General features: G+C 46.1%; 7 protein-coding genes across 7 annotated transcripts; 4 read left to right on the top strand and 3 right to left on the bottom strand.

The window, feature by feature from the left end:
• Nucleotides 1-131: 131 nt before the first annotated feature.
• N7477_010065 (Ty1/Copia family ribonuclease HI) lies at nucleotides 132-1,736 on the bottom strand (the record flags this gene model as incomplete). Its single annotated transcript, XM_056971726.1, has 2 exons — nucleotides 132-806; nucleotides 1,305-1,736. The coding sequence occupies 2 exons, from the start codon at nucleotides 1,734-1,736 to the stop codon at nucleotides 132-134; spliced, it is 1,107 nt and encodes a 368-aa protein (XP_056818705.1).
• A 254-nt stretch (nucleotides 1,737-1,990) lies between these two features.
• N7477_010064 (GAG-pre-integrase domain-containing protein) lies at nucleotides 1,991-4,765 on the bottom strand (the record flags this gene model as incomplete). The annotated part of the gene is made up of 1 exon (XM_056971725.1): nucleotides 1,991-4,765. One exon carries the CDS (start codon nucleotides 4,763-4,765, stop codon nucleotides 1,991-1,993), a length of 2,775 nt encoding a protein of 924 aa, XP_056818704.1.
• A 5,172-nt stretch (nucleotides 4,766-9,937) lies between these two features.
• On the top strand, nucleotides 9,938-11,486 carry N7477_010063 (M20 family metallo-hydrolase; the record flags this gene model as incomplete). Its single annotated transcript, XM_056971724.1, has 2 exons — nucleotides 9,938-10,494; nucleotides 10,547-11,486. 2 exons carry the CDS (start codon nucleotides 9,938-9,940, stop codon nucleotides 11,484-11,486), a joined length of 1,497 nt encoding a protein of 498 aa, XP_056818703.1.
• Nucleotides 11,487-11,795: 309 nt separating this feature from the next.
• On the bottom strand, nucleotides 11,796-12,736 carry N7477_010062 (40S ribosomal protein eS10; the record flags this gene model as incomplete). Its single annotated transcript, XM_056971723.1, has 5 exons — nucleotides 11,796-12,137; nucleotides 12,202-12,272; nucleotides 12,366-12,415; nucleotides 12,471-12,594; nucleotides 12,712-12,736. The coding sequence occupies 5 exons, from the start codon at nucleotides 12,734-12,736 to the stop codon at nucleotides 11,796-11,798; spliced, it is 612 nt and encodes a 203-aa protein (XP_056818702.1).
• A 41-nt stretch (nucleotides 12,737-12,777) lies between these two features.
• N7477_010061 (telomere maintenance SDE2 family protein) lies at nucleotides 12,778-13,692 on the top strand (the record flags this gene model as incomplete). The annotated part of the gene is made up of 1 exon (XM_056971722.1): nucleotides 12,778-13,692. One exon carries the CDS (start codon nucleotides 12,778-12,780, stop codon nucleotides 13,690-13,692), a length of 915 nt encoding a protein of 304 aa, XP_056818701.1.
• Nucleotides 13,693-13,980: 288 nt separating this feature from the next.
• N7477_010060 (uncharacterized protein) lies at nucleotides 13,981-15,987 on the top strand (the record flags this gene model as incomplete). Its single annotated transcript, XM_056971721.1, is given in 5 exon segments — nucleotides 13,981-14,449; nucleotides 14,507-15,066; nucleotides 15,081-15,153; nucleotides 15,253-15,809; nucleotides 15,865-15,987. 5 exon segments carry the CDS (start codon nucleotides 13,981-13,983, stop codon nucleotides 15,985-15,987), a joined length of 1,782 nt encoding a protein of 593 aa, XP_056818700.1.
• A 418-nt stretch (nucleotides 15,988-16,405) lies between these two features.
• Nucleotides 16,406-17,879, top strand: N7477_010059 (uncharacterized protein; the record flags this gene model as incomplete). The annotated part of the gene is made up of 5 exons (XM_056971720.1): nucleotides 16,406-16,627; nucleotides 16,679-17,356; nucleotides 17,408-17,487; nucleotides 17,565-17,732; nucleotides 17,780-17,879. Coding segments are annotated over 5 exons (1,248 nt in total), but the record flags the coding sequence as incomplete, so codon positions are not given.
• Nucleotides 17,880-18,182: the final 303 nt, after the last annotated feature.

Below are 18,182 nucleotides of genomic sequence, written 5' to 3'. Positions count from 1 at the left end.
GTCATGTTTAGATGATCGATAAACCGCTGGTGCTTCTGATAAGGCAAAGGCTTGGTTAGACCGTCCGCAGGCATAGAATTGGTCTCAATCCAGGCAATATCGATGTTTCCGGCCACTATTTCTTGTCGTAACTAATGGTGGTGGATATCAATATGCCTAAGCTTTGTGCGGAACAAAGAATTGACCTTAGTAAGGAGGTCCACGGTCTGTTTGTTGTCACAAAGGACACTAAGCCTTTCCTGATCTAGGTCTAGTTCAATAGACCTAAAGAGACGTTTCCACCACATCATATGCTTACTAGCTGATGAAATAGTAAGCAATTCGGCTTCTGTCGTTGATGTCGTCACCGTCTTCTGCTTCCGTGCAATCCAGTCTATCGGACCATTGAATAGGTAGGCTATATAGCCTTCAGATGACTTTCGTCCGATATTGTCTGCATAGGATGCATCGCTTGCACACACAAAGGTAGGACTATCAGACTGCACAGGGGAATACCCTATAGCCTTATATCTAGTGTGGTATAGATAGGCTATGGCTTTATCTGCAGCGTCCATATGCTTTTCAGTAGGGTTCGTGAGATGTTCCGAAAGTATTTGTGTGGCTTTTGCGGCATCAGGCCGTGTCATAATTGTGGCATAAAGCAATGATCCTATCTTCTGCTGATAGAGATGGATCATAGCTAGGGGAGTCTGGTAGTCCGAAGGTGGAGCGGGGAGCGGCGAGGGTGGAAATGGTGTTTTAACCGGTTTCAAAGGCGTTATATGGAATCGATGCGCAATTTTCTCAATATAGGCATCCTGGGAGATCTATAGCCTTTTCGTGTCCCTATCGCGGGTGATTCGAATGCCTATAAACCTCGTTGCCTCGCCTAGGTCTTTTATTTCATAGGCTTGCATGAGCTTGTCCTTAAGCTCATAGGCTTTATGTTTGTGCGTTTGGTGGAAGATGACCAAGATATCGTCCACAAATATCATCAAAACGACGTTTTTATAGACAAATAGGCACGGGTCTTCAGGAATAGGCACGAATCCAAACTGGGCCAGTTTCTGAAGGATTTCTTGCTGCCATAAAATAGGCGCTACCCTTAGACTATATAGGGCTTTGTTAAGCCGTAGAATGTAGTGTTTGCGGCTATATCCTTGGGGGAAGGCAACATAAACGGGGTCGTCTAGCTTGCTATTTAGGAAGGCATTTACTGTATCCAATTGTATGGTTTCAAGGTCAAATGCAGCAATAATAGCAAGAAGAGTCCGAAGGGTCCGTGCAGCAAGGGTAGTAGCCCTAGTTTCATCATTGCGGTCAACTTGGAGATCTCCGCGGACACAAATTCTAGCTTTGAATTTGGCTAAATAGCCATTTTCATCCACTTTATAGGTAAAGACCCATCTAAGTGGTAGAACTTGGTGCCTAGGGCATCGGTGGGGCTTTGTAGACCATTTGCATGTCTTATGGTCTTCTTCAATGGTCTTTCGCTTCATGGGTGTCCATGCATTCATATTCTCAAGTTTCTGATATTCGATGTCTGCGGCTTGCATAAATTCGGCTTTATAAGGATGATTAAGCATTTCTTCCCATGATTCTGGTGGAAGGGGAAGATCGTCCTGATGCACCTTTTTAGGCTGATCTTTTATAGCCGCAGAAAAGGCATTATAAAAGGAAGCGAAGGCGTGCCGTTTATTTGATGAGTCAGGCGAGGAAGATCTGTCCCGTTTGTGGTGGTCGTATTGATTCAACATTTCCTCGTCATAGGAAGAGTTATCAATTAAGACCATAAAATCAGGTGATTGGTCGGGAACACGTGCATCCGGGGTAAGGTCTTCGGCCGGAATAGTGATTTGGGACAATAAAGAAGGTTCAGAGGGAAGTGAGGCGTTTCCGACTTCTGGGTGAGGATAAAGTGAAGGGTCATTTACTCTAAAATTGCCCGAATAAGGTGCGTTTTCGGTCCCGTTTAGAGTAAGGTTATCCTCACTTTCGCATTGGTTTTGCCTCACTTCTTCTTCTTCTCTTCTTCTGATTCGTCTGGGGAAGGCGGTAGGTCGCCGAGGATTTGGTCTTCGTAGTCATGCTCCCTATTTTTAGGTTTTTCAATATCGTCATTGGACAATAGTTCTTCAATGTCGTCATCGGACGATAGTTCTGGTTCGTCCGGTAAAGGCCGTATCGTCAAAGGATCATCGAGAGGCTCTTCAATGCTAGTCTCGGAAATGACTAGGTTGAATTCGTGTGTTGATAAAGGCTGGATAGCTTCTTTGGATTGGTCGTCTATCACATCGTATGCCGAATTTGGTTGATAGAAACTATTCTCATCAAACACACAGTCTCTTGCATTAAGAACCTTATGGGCCTTAGGCACCCATATTCTCCATATATTGGATGCTTTGAAGCCGACAAGGTAGCCTATCATTGCTCTAGGCTTCATCTTTGCGAGACGAGGGATATTATTGATCCTCACAAAGGCTTTGCAGCCATAGACCCGTAGATTCGACAAATCAGGCTTTGACTTCATATAGCCTGGTTTAGGGTCTAGGCTTTCAAATAAGGCCTGGTAGGGTGTCTTCCACCCTAGTTTTTTATTTGGGGTTCGATTAAGCACATAGACCGCGGCTTGGACTGCTTCAGGCCATAAATATTCAGGTAAGGATGCCTGAATGATCATAGCCCTAGCCCTAGAGATAATGACTGCACCAGACCTTTCTGCAAAAGGGTTTTGCTCTGGTTGATAGGGCGGTGAGGTTTTGACCTCAATTCCTTGAGTCCGAAACCTATCCTGGTGGATATTGCGGTCCCCGTCTAGGTGGATGCGTTTGATGCGGATGCCGAATTGGGTAAGGACAAAATCAATCATTTGCTGCAATGATGATTGGATCAGGTGTTTTCTTGCAATAGTGACTAATAGGTGGTATTTCGTCACTGGACAATACACATGGCTTGCATAGTGGATATTGTTGATTCCAGGACCCAAATGAATAAGGTCCCAATGCATTGTTTCGAACGGGTGGTCTCCAATATGCATAGGACGTCTAGACACCTGTCTTTGAGCCTTAGAGACTAGGCATGTCTCGCAAGGTGGGTTTTCGGCCGAAAAATGGTCTACCTCCACCCCTGTGGTAGAGGCTTCTAAATGCTTGATTGCGTCGATGCTAGGATGACCTAGACGCTGGTGCCATAGGCTGTCTGAGCCTTTGAGGATAGCCGGATCATAGGATGATGCAAATGTCATAGGCTCGTCCTTAGGCTTCGGATTAGGCTCGCAAGTGTCGTTTTTCGGGTCGGATTCCCCCTCAATGGGTTGAATAGGCTTTGTAGTCGTATTCAAAGCCGTTTGTAGATGGAGCGAGGGGGAGCCGGGGGAGCCGCGCCCCTTTTGCATCAACTCATTTTTTGCCCTTAAAATGAGGGTAATACCTGTTTTATCCGAAGTCTTGCAGATAGGCGTCCCATTTTTTGTCTCAAGCCTATCAAGCCTTTGATTGTGGTAAACACCCCCTTTCTTGGCCCTTTTTGCTGAAAGGATATTCAAATGGAAGCGAGGGACATATAGGGTTTCATAGAGGTCGAAAGTGGTGTTTTCGAAGCGAAGATAGACTAAGCCTTTTCCTTTTATGGAAGCCTTTGTGTCACCGATTAGAAGGTCTCCTTCATAGAGCGCAAAGGTGACGAATTGAGAACGATCATTGCAAACATGGGTGTCTGCGGCCGAGTCATATGCCCACAAATTAGACCGTTCATACTTAGAAGCTAGGCAAGTGACCATACCCATATGGGTGTCGGACTGGCCCTGCTTATGCTTCTTGATAGCATTGTCGTAGGCTTGTTTAAAGCCTGAATGGGTGCATGCTTGTTTAAAGCGGTCAAGGACTGTTTGGTCTGGTTTCCAACCTTCTGTCCTTATTGAAGGGTTGATATAAGGACAATCACTGAATGTGTGGTAACCATCATAGGCGCCCCCTTGACATGGACAGGGCTTTTTAGTCTTCTTGCCCTGGCCCTTTTCTGATTGTCCTCGAAAAGTGGCATTGACATAAGAGGCTCGTTTAGGCGGAATAAGCCTAATAGAATCCCTATACTTCTTTGTCAAGGTAAAGAAGTCAATAGAGTCTATTTGGCCTATAGATTCAAGCCGATTGATCTCATTATGCCAGTATTCGGCGAAGGAGGGAGACATAGAGGCTAGACCATCAAGGAAGTCCAAAAGTGGTCTAGTCTTTGATTGGACTTCACCAATACCCAATTGGACAGCCTCCACATAAGTGTTCTCGCATTGTGAAATCCATGCATCTATGGTCAAAGAGTGTGGAATTCGGTGCATTTGATGGTATTTCTTGATGACCGACCGCTTTCGGGCTTCAGTGGTCGGTGCATAACGCTTTTGGAGGGTTTGCAAGGCTTCATAAACTGACGGTAGGTGCTGAATAATAAGCTTGCTTGAATAGGAAATCGATGATTGAATGATAAGGTAGATCTGAGAGATAGCACCCGAAATACGGTCATATTCGCGAAGGTCAAGTTCATAATCTCTTCGTCTGTCTCTCCACCTTTCACGCTCGTTTGTGGTCAGGTCTTCATCGGTAAGGGCTTTAGGGTTAATATCAGTAGCCCTAGGACGAATAGGATAAGAAGGAATATCCCTCTTTATTGGATTGTCGGGGTCAATATAGTCCCATACGCCTTTTGCAATAGCATAAGACTTAATTTGACCAATCCAGAGATACCAGTCTGATGACTCAGACAAGGTTACACCTATCTTGCTTATATCGGTCATAATAGGCAAGAAGGTAAGGACAAAGTGAAGACAAAGTGAAGTCAAAGTGAGAGCAAAGTGCTCGTCGATAAGCCGTGAAGTAGGCTAGAAGTCGAGAAGTCGTCGATAGCTTTGGATCACAAGTCTTATAACTATCGGGTATAAGACCGCAGCAGAAGAACTGGTCTTCAATAGAAGACCGCAATAGATATCAAAGGGAAGCGAGATCCGGGCTCATAACTGTTGGAGCATAAGGGGAAAGCTACCACGAAGCAGATCGTGGCCCCTTAAGTCCGTGGGATCAACCTTAGTCCGGCTAGGTCAGTCGGTGCCAGACAAAGGAAGAAGGTTAAAGGTCGTAGGATGAGACTATAAGCAGATATAGCCTAAACGAAGGCAGAACCACAGTCCTAAGGATCAAAGGAAGAAAGTAGAACTGACTTTGGAAAGTGGAAAATGACTTTATTCTTTCTGCTAGAAAAGAAGGACATATTTATAGGCTAAAGTAGCCTGAAATGACGTCTAGAATAACATACAAATACTAGACAGCAACATAATAAAGGTGGCAAAGAAGGGAACCGAAGAAAAGCCAAAAGAATGATGTCAAGAATCGACGGTTTCAGCCACCCCGAAAGCTTCCCCGCAGTATTAGGTTATGCATGCCCAAAGGTGGACCATTTTATCCCTAAGGGAAAGTGGTCCGCCTATCCTTGAGGGGACTGAGGGTCGAAGTCTGTTCACCGAGGTTCGAAGACCATGGTCGAAGTCCGCAGGCAAGATATGCCCGAAGGCACCTCCGAAGGAACGGACCATTCATGCCTGAAGGCGGACCATTTACCTCTGAAGGAAAATGGTCCTGCCTATCAATCGGGAGAGGGCCGCGGACCAGAATCAGAAGTGTTCAAAATATCATTTTGATAGAAGAAAAAATCTGGTCACGTGATTAATACAATGCTGATCTTATATGTTGAATATAAGGATAGATCTTTCTTTGTAGCATTGGTCTATATTCCAATATTAACTATTTATAACCGATTCCGACTAATTATATCCGATTATACCCCTTAAGACTCGTAGTTCGCACGTCTAATAACTCCGAATACCGAGTATATACTCCGTTCGCTATTAGCGGATAGCGCGCAGATATTCTACTAAGCTTAGATAACCGCCTCGGAAGAAAGCTTACCTATTTAGGCAATACTTATTAAATAGGCCGCGAATATTCTAGCTAAGAACACTCGCCTCCGTAAGGCCGAACTTTAACGCACGGAATATAAACGTATACGTATTTAGGAAGATCCGCTCTAATAACTAGTAGATATCCTTAAATAGGTATAAACTAGACTGGCTAATACCCCGGATACTTCTGAAGCTAGCCGTTCGATATTATCCTAACTTAATAGCGCTCAGAAGGCCGTCCGGAAGGCAGTCTTAAAAAATATCCGCCCTATTAAGGTCTATCGGGGTGCGGTTAAGTCCGATACTATACGAAAGTACCTACGTAACTACGAGCGTTACTTCCGCGAAGTTACCACTTTTGCGGGTACGGAGCTAGATAAAAGCTCTAAGGTTATCTACGCTAGCGGATGTTTACTAGACCGTGCTACCGAAACTTAGCGTGCGTATACGGAATAGGTTATAGGAATATATAGCGACAAAATTACTACTTAGTAAGCCTATAAGGATTAAATTAATCGCGAGTTTTTGGAATATCTTAGACCTAAAAAGTGATAGGATAAGTTCGTGAACTTAAGGTAAGGGTAAATTTTATTCTATAAATACATAATTAACCTATAATAAGCTATATATAATTATAATATAGATATTTCTAAGCTAATCCTAATTTAATTCTTATAAAAGGGTGCGAATATAAATCTAAAGAAGCGTTAGGCTAAGGATTGAGAATAAGATCGCCTTACCGCCCTATAAGATATTATTTAAAGATTTATTAAATTCGAACGAGATATAATAGTGGCCGGATAGATTAAGCGTACGGACCCAGACGAGATAGATCTTAGTATAATACTAACCTAAGCACGAGACCTTTCTGCTATTATCTACTATAATTATAATAAAAAGGGACACTATAAATATAATTACCCGGCCCTAAAAAAGAAGAAGAATAAGGATAGGAATAAGGATAGAAAAAGCTAGTTAAAAAACTAATACGGGCGTCTTCGTACGAAGCCCTAGCCGCTCGTATCTGTGAGGATTCCTATACGCCCGATCTCTCTGAACTTAACTGTTTAGATCTAATTAAGAAAGATCGTAGCGAAAAATATCTGGATATATCCTTAAATATCCTAGGCGATTCCCTCCTTTACTACCTAATTTCGCTCGGAAAGACTCCTTTATCTCCGACCGTAACCGCTCTACTTAATAGTGATACGTTATATATATTTATATCTCTAAATATTGCGAATCGCTTAAAAGAAAGCCTATCGTTACTAACCTCTGTGAACCCTATTATGGTTAAGCTCCCGAATAGGGAAGAGCTCCGTATATAGGCGAAACTAAAGGTTCCGGTTACAATTAGATCCTAGCGAGGAATCCTAGAAATATAGATTTTGGACTTCCCGGATTTTAACTTTATTCTTAGAAGAGACTTCTTATAAAATATTAACCCTATTATTAACTAGGTCAAGGGAACTATAACTATATAGGATTATAAGCGGACGTATATTACTTAATCCGCGAATACCCCTAGTCTAGAAGGAACCGTTAGCGCTTAATTAAATCTGATTTTCGCTAAATAATACTCACGTATAATACGGAAACGGCAATTATAAGGAATATTCGTGGCTATTCGGGATCTTCCCGAAAAGAAAGAAAAAGGAAATATTAGGGGCACTAAGGTATTCCGACCTACGTATATAGGAAATCCTATTGGAATATAGACCAATGCTACATAGAAAGATCTATCCTTATATTCAACATATAAGACCAGATTGCATTGATCACGTGACCAGATTTTTAGTCTATCAAAATGATGTTTTGACCACTTCTGATTCTGGTCCGCGGCCCTCCCCCAACGATAGGCGGGACCATTTTCCTTCAGAGGTAAATGGTCCGCCTTTAGACATGAATGGTCCGTTCCTTCGGAGGTGCCTTCGGGCATATCTTGCCCGCGGACTTCGACCATAGTCTTCGAACCTCGGTGAACAGACTTCGACCTTCAGTCCCCTCAAGGATAGGCGGACCACTTTCCCTTAGGGATAAAATAGTCCACCTTTGGGTATGCATAACCAGATACTGCGGGGAAGCTTTCGGGGTGGCTGAAACCGTCGATCCTTGACATCATTCTTTTGGCTTTTCTTCGGTTCCCTTCTTTGCCACCTTTATTATGTTGCTGTCTAGTATTTGTATGTTATTCTAGACGTTATTTCTAGGCTATTTTAGCCTATAAATATGTCCTTCTTTTCTAGCAGAAAGAATCAAGTCAGTTCTACATTCCTGAAGTCATTTTCCACTTTCCAAAAGTCATCTCTACCTTCTTCCTTTGATCCTCAGGACTATGGTTCTGCCTTCGTTTAGGCTATATCTGCTTATGGTCTATCCTACGACCTTTGACCTTCTACCTTTGTCTGGCACCGACTGACCTGGCCGGACTAAGGTTGATCCCACGGACTTAAGGGGCCACGATCTGCTTCGTGGTAGCTTTCCCTTTATGCTCTAACAATAGTATTTTTTATAAGTATATTAAGCTTCCGATAATCTATATAAAATTATAAATTATTATTAGCCTTCCGAACTATTAAGATAAGAGATATATAGGGGGCCTTACTAAGTATAATAAAACCTTAGGTAAGGTTCTAGGTAATATAAGCTTTTATTACTTAGAGTTCTTTCTCTAATTACTTATAAAGTGGGTAATATCTAAGTATTATTTTTTAATTAAGGAAGATCTAATAATCGGTTATACCTTAATATAGCGATAAGGTATTTAAATCCTATTTTAAAAAAATATTAATATATTCATAATACTCTTTAAGAATTATACTTTATATCTCTTAGTCTTTAGCCTATTATTAAGTATCTCGCTTCTTTTCTAAGATATAGTCAATTTTATAAAGAGAGATAAAAAAGACCTTATTATCTTTTTCTTAATAAATTAATAAAATCTATCTCTAATAAATATAATTATATTTAAGAGACTAATATAATATTCTTAAGGTTTTTATAATAGCTATAATAATAAAGGCTTATGGATTTAGTCCCCCTTAAATAGAAGAAGCTTTTAGGCTATATATAGTTAAGGGAAGTCTTAAAATAATATATTTTATTAGTTAGTATTCTCTTAATACTAAAGATCTAGCTTTAGTCTTTTTAGAATAGTCTAAGAGAGAACTATAAATATCTAAATAATTATATTATTCTTAAGACTACTTGAAGCGCGGCCCCAGTCAGCCGAGTCGATCGTTCTCTAAGACGAGTACGGACCCACGTTATGTTGCTTCTTGGCTTTACGAGTGAGAAGAGCCACAAATGGTTGCCGTCAGTGCACAGCATTTAAATCCTGAATTTTTGTATGTGGACATATAGGCTTCAAAGTTGCACTAGAGGATTTCAGGGGACGATAGACAAGTGTCGCTCGGAAAAATGAATTATTTACACCTTGTCATAATTCCAGGTCAGAGCCGTTCCTGGACACCTAGTAGTAAATGTGGGTTTCTGAAAGTCTCCACCGACGAGCCATGGCGGACCTAGAAATTCTTCGGACTTGCATATGTGGAAATCGGTGATCTGGATCAAGATTGGGGATCAAAAGTAGTGTACCGAGCAGCAGCCCCCCCTTGATACATTCATTTCCAAGCTCGCGTTCTCAACAAGCGCTAGCGGAGACTATTGACTACCCCGTTAGGAATCGTGGATGAATTGCTCTGACAAGAACACCAATCCCAGCCAAGACTGAAGAGTTGCAGTGGAATATATGTGTTGACTGAGGACGAATCGACAAAGGTCTCGGAAACATCTGGACTTATGCATACAAAGGTCAATCTTTTCGTAGAAGATGAAGCCTGGGCATAGACATGGAGAAATCGTCTCCACCTACTCCAATGCGGGGAATGTACTCCATATCTACATGGGCAACGTTATCAAGGGCGGACAAAGTCCGCTGCATCCCCCGCTCTTATCACTTACAACGCCGAGCTCATAATTGGAGTATTCTCTCTATAATATCCACGCTCTTCCATGGCAGGGATCAATTTCTTGCGAGCGACCTTGACAAGGCCAACTTCTAGATTGTCGCATCTTCTATTGAACCCCAATTTCGGAAAGCCTCTTATCAAGCACTTCTCGACGTCACCGTATTGCGCCATGTTGACCACCGAATTATCAGAGGCTGAGGTATCCGCGCTTAGGGTCAATAAGGAGCGATTGGCTAAAGACCTTCACCATTCGTGTCAATGGGGATATGGTATTCGGTGGGGGGATGAATCGACAGATACTGGTATGCAACGTCTAGCTCTATCCGAAGAGGATAAGAGCGTTCGAGACTGGTTCATTCACACCATGAAGAGTTTGAAGTGTCAAATTACTGTCGACGAGATGGGCAATATCTTCGCCGTGCGTCCTGGGAAGAGGACAGATGTTCCAGCAACTTTCATCGGAAGTCACCTCGATACTCAACCTACAGGAGGTCGTTATGATGGGATTCTGGGTGTCTTGTCTGGCGTAGAAGCTCTCAAACGAATGGATGAGATGGGTCTTGAAACAGAAGGAGGTGTTGGGGTTGTCAACTGGACCAAGTAAGATTGAAGGGCGTGCATGCTCAAAAGCAATATACTAACCCTATCTCAGCGAAGAAGGAGCTCGATTTCCGGTCAGCATGATTGCCTCAGGCGTGTGGGCAGAGTGCATCCCGCTTTCCAAGGCCCACGACCTCAAGGAGGTGCCGACTGTTGCATCCTTACCCACCGCCGCTTCCGCCCCGGACACAATGAAGAGTGCCCTGCAGAAGATCGACTACTTGGGCAGTGTACCATGCTCGTACAAGTCAACACCAATGGCGGCGCACTTTGAGTTGCATATTGAACAAGGTCCGCATCTCGTATCGGCAGGACAGCGAGTTGGTGTCGTCACAGCAGTCCAGGCTTATCGTTGGTACCGTTTGAATGTGATCGGAAGGGATACTCATACGGGTACAACTGCCTTCGAACACCGCGCTGATGCTTTGTATGCATTTTCGTGCATGATGGTCAAGGCTCGAGAAGTGGCCAAAGCTCGAGGATGTCTTGCCAGTGTGGGCATTATCGAGGCGAAGCCTGGCAGTGTCAATACCGTTCCCGGCACAGTCACCTTTAGCTTGGACATCCGTGGTCCAGAAACCGAACTGGTGGCCGAGGTAGAGAAGCAATTGCGCAAAGAATTCGACGCCATTGCGGCTGAAGAAGGCGCTGGTATTGGGAAGCCGTGTCGTATCGAGTGGACCCTTGACTTTGACTCGCCTGCCGTGAAGTTCCATGAGGATTGTATCTCTTGTGTTCAAGACTCAGCTCACGCAGTCGTTTCAGACGCCCCTGTTACTGATACAAAGTCACTGGTCCGTCCCATTACGAGTGGCGCCGGTCATGACAGTGTATTCACCTCGAAGAGAGTTCCCACAAGCATGATCTTCGTTCCATGCAAGGATGGATTGAGCCACCATCCCGAGGAGTTCTGCTCAGCAGATGATTGTGCCACCGGAGCATCGGTGATCTTACAAGCCGTTGTACGATATGATCGTAAGAGGTTCGCGTAGGTCGAAGCTACTGGACAACGCCAAATGTACGTACACAATTCAAAGCGTTATACAAGATGGTCTATAGTGAAGCACAAAGCACTGAGGTCATGAATTTGCCATTGAGTCTAGCTACATCATTAAGCCAGTGATCTCATTTAACTTTTTTTTCCGTATCCCCAAGCCTCAGAAACAAGGGGCCGTATAAGATGTGCCAGATGACAATGCCTTTCAGTACCCAAATTTTTGGGACCTACCGCGCACCGAGTCCAACAACATCAGTCCCTAGGATGACCGAGCAGTGGATGACAGGACACCAAGATCTCTCCTTTACTGGGGGGCACCACGGCCACGGCCGAAGCCACCACGGAAAGAGGGAGCGAACTCGCCGGGGGCACCGCCCTCCTTGCCACCCTCCTCGCGGCGGCGGTAGCCACCCTCGCGGGGAGCGCGGGGACGGCGCTCGCGCTCCTCACCGCCCATCATGCCGCGGGGGGGAGCGTGGGAACGCTGCTGCTTGATGTGGGTGGCGGGGACAACCTCAGCGGGGAGGTGGAGCCACTCGCGGAGGTAGTCCAGACCCTCGGGGGTGAGGGTGTAGTAGTAGTACTGCCACGAGAAGCGGGTCTTGACGAAACCGCGGGAGTCAAGAGACTGAAGAGCCTTGATGACCTATAGGAAGAGTCGTGTCAGCGAGTGATTTCCGGGAAGACGAAAAGTTCGAGGCGCATCTTACGTAGAGGTTCTTGGTGTCAATGTCACCGTGCTTGGGAAGGTTGAAGTCCTTCTTGGCCACGAGCACACCCTCTGTGGATACATAGTCAGTCAATTTGTTCGAAGTCGTTCGTGCGCAATGACGCTGTGTAGGCCGGGGAGTCGGCGAGGGCAGTCGTTACATACCACGGAAGAGGTACTCGTGGATCTTCTTGCGGTCGTCCTTAGGGATAAGCCTGGGGTTTGATTAGTGATAGTTCAAACGTAAAAGACATAGGGCCGCAAACTTACATTGTCGCGAGTTCCTGGCGCAATTCGTGGAATCGCTTTGACAACGTCAGGAAAGATGGGTGATTTAAAGAACGGAGAGTGGAGCTGCGGCGCGAGAAAAGTGCGTTCCATTTCGGGGACTTCGCTAGGGTGTTAGCCCTAACAGGCTGGTCGTGCCAGTCAGCTGACTCTGCTTGCTGAGTCACTTATCGATTGGTCCCGTGATCTCCAGTCTCTAGCGTCGCCATCTTATCTTCGAAACCGTCGAGTTGCTCCGGCTTATCCATCACCTTCTTGAACGAAGATCATTCACCAAAGATCATTCAAAATGGCGTCTTTTAACGTCAACATCCTTCTGTCGTCCTTCCCTGGACTGTCACTGCCATCCACTCTCTTCTCCTTGCCTTCAACCTCCAGCATCTCCGACTTGACCGAGAAGGTCGCATCCTATCTTCCATCATCGCTGTCGCTTCAGTCCCTTGTCCTCACTACTACCAACAACAAACAGATAACCTCTTCCGCCAACACTTTGCAATCACTCTTAACCGACCGTGATGGCAACTCCGGTGGCTCGTCACTTCTCCCGCTCCGCCTTTCCGTTCCCCTATGCGGCGGTAAGGGTGGTTTCGGATCGCAGCTGCGTGCCGCAGGTGGCCGCATGTCCAGTAAGCGCAAGCGCAACCAGGGTGATAATAACAGCTCGAGTCGCAACCTTGACGGCCGCCGCCTGCGCACTGTCAACGAGGCCAAGGCTCTCGCGGAGTACCTCGCGGTCAAACCTGAAATGGACAAGAAGGACAAGGAAGAGCGCCGTCGCCGGTGGCAAGCTGTCGTTGACATGGCAGAGAAGCGCCAAGAGGAATTGAAAAACGGTGGAGGAAAGCAAAAGATTGATGGTCAATGGATGGAGGACAAGGAAGAAATGACTGAGAAGCTCCACGAAGCCGTCATGGCTGCTATGAAGGACGACTCATGGACTGATAGCCTCCGCGACGCGGTCCTGGGCGGGTCCAGCACCAGTGCCAGCGAAGGCAGCGATCATGCAGAATCGTCTACCTCCGATGAAGATGAGGATGATGATGAGCATGCTTTACCCTCAGCTGTTCCAGGTCCCTCTGCACCAGTGACAAAAGCTGCACCTCGCCGCTTCATCGGATTCGACGATGATGATGAGTTCATGAGTGACTCTGATGAAGAAGAGGATGTCTCTACAGGCAAGGGCAAGGGCAAGGCGCGCGCTTGAGCTTGACCCTCAAGGTCAGCCTACGGTTTATGATGGCGTTTATTCATGCTTTTCGGGAATTAAGCGTATCGGGTTTCTAGCATCACTGTATTAATATGAATTCTCTTACACTATTCGGTACTCAAGTCCTACATCAGAAACTTTCCTCGTCCAGAATATTCGGAGCACAAAGTTGTAGAAGCACGTAGAACAAAGCGGGTCCTCTGTTGCGACGAAAGTGGGCGTTATCGATAAGCGGCTCCAGCAGAAAAAAGCTCCGCGCGAACTCCGCAAACCTACTCGTTAACCATGTCGCTTTCTTCTCGGGGCGCGATCACGCGAAACCTGAGGCTTGACGCGATACGATTGCCATCTCGAGCATACTCTCGATACTTGACACCCACTTTGCAGCCACGAGTTTGTTCCACGAGAACTTTGTCTTCGATCAACTTCCTCAATATTGAGCAAAAGACCACGACTTCTCACCGTGCTTTCTCGACCACTCGTTTCCTACAATCCGAAATATCTGCCCAGAATCTAGTCGACATTCTCCCTGTGTGCTGCCCGGGATGTGGCGCATTCTCCCAGACAATCGAACCGAACGAGCCGGGCTATTATGGCAAGACTCGCAAGCAGAGACGAAAGCCGTCCAAGAAAGACAACATGGAGCAGCAGAATGCCGAGGCGGAAAATGTGGCCATTTCAAATGCCCAAGACAGTTCAGTATCTGATATCGGGGATCTAGCCGGAGAGTCCACAGCTCCCAAGCCTATTCAAGGTAAGCCATCGGCATTAACATTGCGCCCGGTCCCTGATAGCTGACTCAAAAAACTAGGCGGAGCTCTCCCAGAAGAGTGGTTCCAACCTGCTACGAGAAATTCAGCTGAGTCGCAAAAGCAGCTCAACCAAGTTTGCGATCGATGTCATGACTTAATACACCACAACAAGGCAGTTTCCGCGCCTAAGCCGACCATCCTTTCCATCCGAGAGTTCCTGAACGAGTCACCTTACAAAGACAACTGTGTCTATCATATTTTGGACGCTGCAGATTTCCCGATGTCCTTGATCCCGCGCATACACCAGGCACTATCGCTCCAGGAACAGCGATCTCGAAACCGAAGAGCCGCAAATGAAAAGTACATTGGCGGAAAGAAGTTGGCTACCCTCAACTTTATCATCACGCGCTCCGACTTGCTAGCTGCTACGAAAGATCAAGTTGACTCGAAGATGGAATACGTTCGCTCAATACTTCGCGAGTCACTGGGGAAAGCCGGAAAAGATGTTCGTCTGGGTAACGTCCATATGATCAGTGCGCACCGTGGCTGGTGGACGAAGCAAGTGAAAGAGGAGATTTACAAGCACGGTGGAGGAATTTGGGTGGTTGGCAAGGCTAATGTGGGAAAGAGTAGCTTCATCGAAGCCTGTTATCCCAAGAATTCGAGGACCATGGAAAACATGGTGGAGTGGATTCACCAACGACGAGTAGAGAACGAGATTTCGAGACATGGACAGGCCGATTTCCTTGATCTCCTTTCCCTGACAGTCTCCTTCCTCCTGCACCTCGCGAAGATGCATTTCCAGTGCTACCGGTAATTTCATCACTACCCGGAACAACTGTTTCGCCCATTCGTATCCCATTTGGCCGCGGAAAGGGTGAAGTGATCGACCTGCCAGGCTTGGAGCGGGGTCAGCTCGAGGACTTTGTCCGCGACGACCACAAACGCGATCTCATCATGGTCAAAAGAGTCAAGCCCGAGCGCTGCACCATCAAGCCTGGCCAGTCTCTTCTTCTTGGTGGTGGTCTCGTGCGCATAACACCCGTCAATTCGGAGGACACTGTTCTGGCCGCTTGTTTCGTGCCCATCGAAAGTCACATTACAAAGACCGACAAAGCGATTGAAATTCAAGCCGAACAACGACCGTATCCAGGGAAAATTCTCATGAAAGAAGGCACCGGTAGCTCGATCACTTCGGCGGGGAAATTCGACCTTGAATGGGATATTACCGCTTCCAATCTCCCCGCCTTAGTTGCAAAGGCCGTCAAAGACAAGAAGATCCCCATCCCTCCGCTCCCGTACCGAGTGATGTCAGCCGACATCTTGATCGAAGGCTGCGGCTGGGTGGAGATTAGTGTGCAAGTGCGCGCCAAGCGCAATTCGGAAACCGAGTCCCCTTCATATCCTCAAATTGAAGTGTTTACTCCCGAAGGGAAAACACATTGGATTTCGACCACCGATCGAATGTTGGAATTTCATTGCAGAGAAAAAGAAGGCAGATAAGCGCAAGAGGCCGCGTCTGCGATACCGGTACAGTTAAGCTTGTTGGAATATAGCTCGATGGAAGTGTCAGAAGTGTATACTAGGTGGCATAGCGTGGCGTTTACTTTTTACAAACATCTTGTGTATCTATATATCAATCTCCTTTGCCAAAATTGTTTCTCAGGGCTTATTCTGTGCCATACTCGTCAGCATGTGTCCGAAGGGCGTGGTCTCCCGCTGTGGGGAATCTCGCCCGGCTCCGGTTTAGGTACCTTGCGTCTTACATCCCCAACGCTCCACCGCGTCCAGAAGATAACAGACTTTTCAACGTGTTTTCAAACATCTGTTTACATCTCCATTGCACATAATTCCCCAATTGGGTACCAAAGATTAGATAAGGAGAGTATTTGGTTCATCTAGGTATCGTCACCGCTTCCGCATCGAGTACTGTCTCTGACAATTGACGCGCTGCAAAGCCGAAATGCTATCGTCGCGTGCACTCAAAAACATCGAGCAGCTTGGTCGCCCCTGGCGATTTGCACCTACGCCAGACTATGACCACGAAACGAATCCAAAGGGGCTCATTTCTTTTGGATTGGCAGAGAACGCATGTACCTATCACCCTCTGGCAAGAAACAACACTAACAAGACGTCAGAGACCGATGAGGGCAGAAATTGTTCAGTTCATTAACGAGAAAGTATCGACAAACTGATATTACTCTCTGTGATAAAACATTAACATATCCTAGGTCGTGTTTACATTGGACTCCATAAGCTACCGCTCCACCACAGCGTCCAACGCCCGGCTCCCTAGTATCGCAGCCACTCACATGAGTAAAGCTCTGAACTCACTTACATCAATCAACCCAGAACATGTTCTCATCGCTGACTGCCCAACTTCATTGGGTAGCATGTTAGGCTTCAACCTCGCAGCACCGGGTGAAGGTATACTCGTCAACAGGCCAGTATACGGTCGCTTCGAGTTAGATTATGGCATTGAAGCAGGTGTTGAAATTGTATATGCCGACACGGACACGGATATGGCGTTCACGCCTGATGCTGTGGAGAAGTATGAGCAGGCTTTAGGGGATGCCAAAAAGCGTGGAGTGGTTATTCGGGCGGTTCTTCTCGTAAACCCTCATAACCCTGTCGGTAAGTTGGTCTACTTTTTACAAGTCTCGTCGAAGATATGGCTAGGTGCTTATTTCGACGTGCCACCAGGCCGCTGCTATCCGATCAAGACGTTGAAGCACATTGCCCGATTCTGCGACAGGCACAAGCTTCATCTTATCAGTGACGAGGTTTATGCGTCCTGTATCTTTGAGAGCGGTGATCCGGACGCTGTTCCGTTTACGTCAATTCTTTCTTTGGATTTGAAGGGCCTCATAGACCCTAATCTTGTGCATGTTTTGTACGGCTTCAGCAAGGTTGGAAAGAACACTGTTCCCAAATAACTCCAATGACACTGACTATCAAAGGACTTTGCCTCTGGTGGCCTTCGCCTTGGATTCTTGGTCACTCAAAATGAGCAACTGCGCCTAGCATGCAAGATGTCTTCGTAAGTATTACGCTCAATGATCTATGAGCTTAATTTTGTTATTGCTATACATGAGCAGTCAAGCTAAGTCCGGGCAGGCGATTCCACACCCCATCTCAGGCGGCCGTCACAATCGGAATGGCCATTCTAGAAGACCAAGCCTTTGTCGAAAGCTTCACTGCCAAGACAAGAGAAGTGCTAGCGGCACGCTACAAATTGACTACATCGACCCTCGACCAGGCTGGGATCAAGTACGCCAAGAGAGGGTAGGTCAACACACACCATTACCCAGGATATTCGCTTATGACTTTAGGAATGCCGGATTCTTCATCTACGTTGATCTATCGCCTTTTTTGCCCGACGGTCATACTACCCGAGAACAGGAATTCGCCCTTGCGGGAGAAATTCGTTGAGGCTGGTGTCTTTTTGCATCCTGGTGAAGAGCACGGGAAAGATGCAGGATGGTTCAGATTGGTGTTTTCACAGGAGGAGAGTGCGTTGAAGGAAGGACTCAGAAGGCTAGTATTATCATTTCTTGCGAGGTTTCACTCAATTTGTCGATCATTGCTAATTCTAGGATTCCTGTTACAGACTGTTGAGTGTTCTGAGGCCCGCGGCTTGATTTTGAAATTGCCGATCACGAGTAGACCTCGGACGATGATGCCTCCAAAGTGTTTAATTTAATTTTGGTAATTTCCGTTCGAAGGAGTTTTAGA

Source organism: Penicillium maclennaniae (assembly GCF_028827695.1).
Source record: "Penicillium maclennaniae strain IBT 15551 chromosome Unknown utg000008l:1.0-3552695.0:1.0-3555053.0, whole genome shotgun sequence".
Lineage (NCBI taxonomy): Eukaryota > Fungi > Ascomycota > Eurotiomycetes > Eurotiales > Aspergillaceae > Penicillium > Penicillium maclennaniae.
Note: the sequence above shows the minus strand (reverse complement) of the source record. Positions and strands in the feature narration are given on the sequence as shown.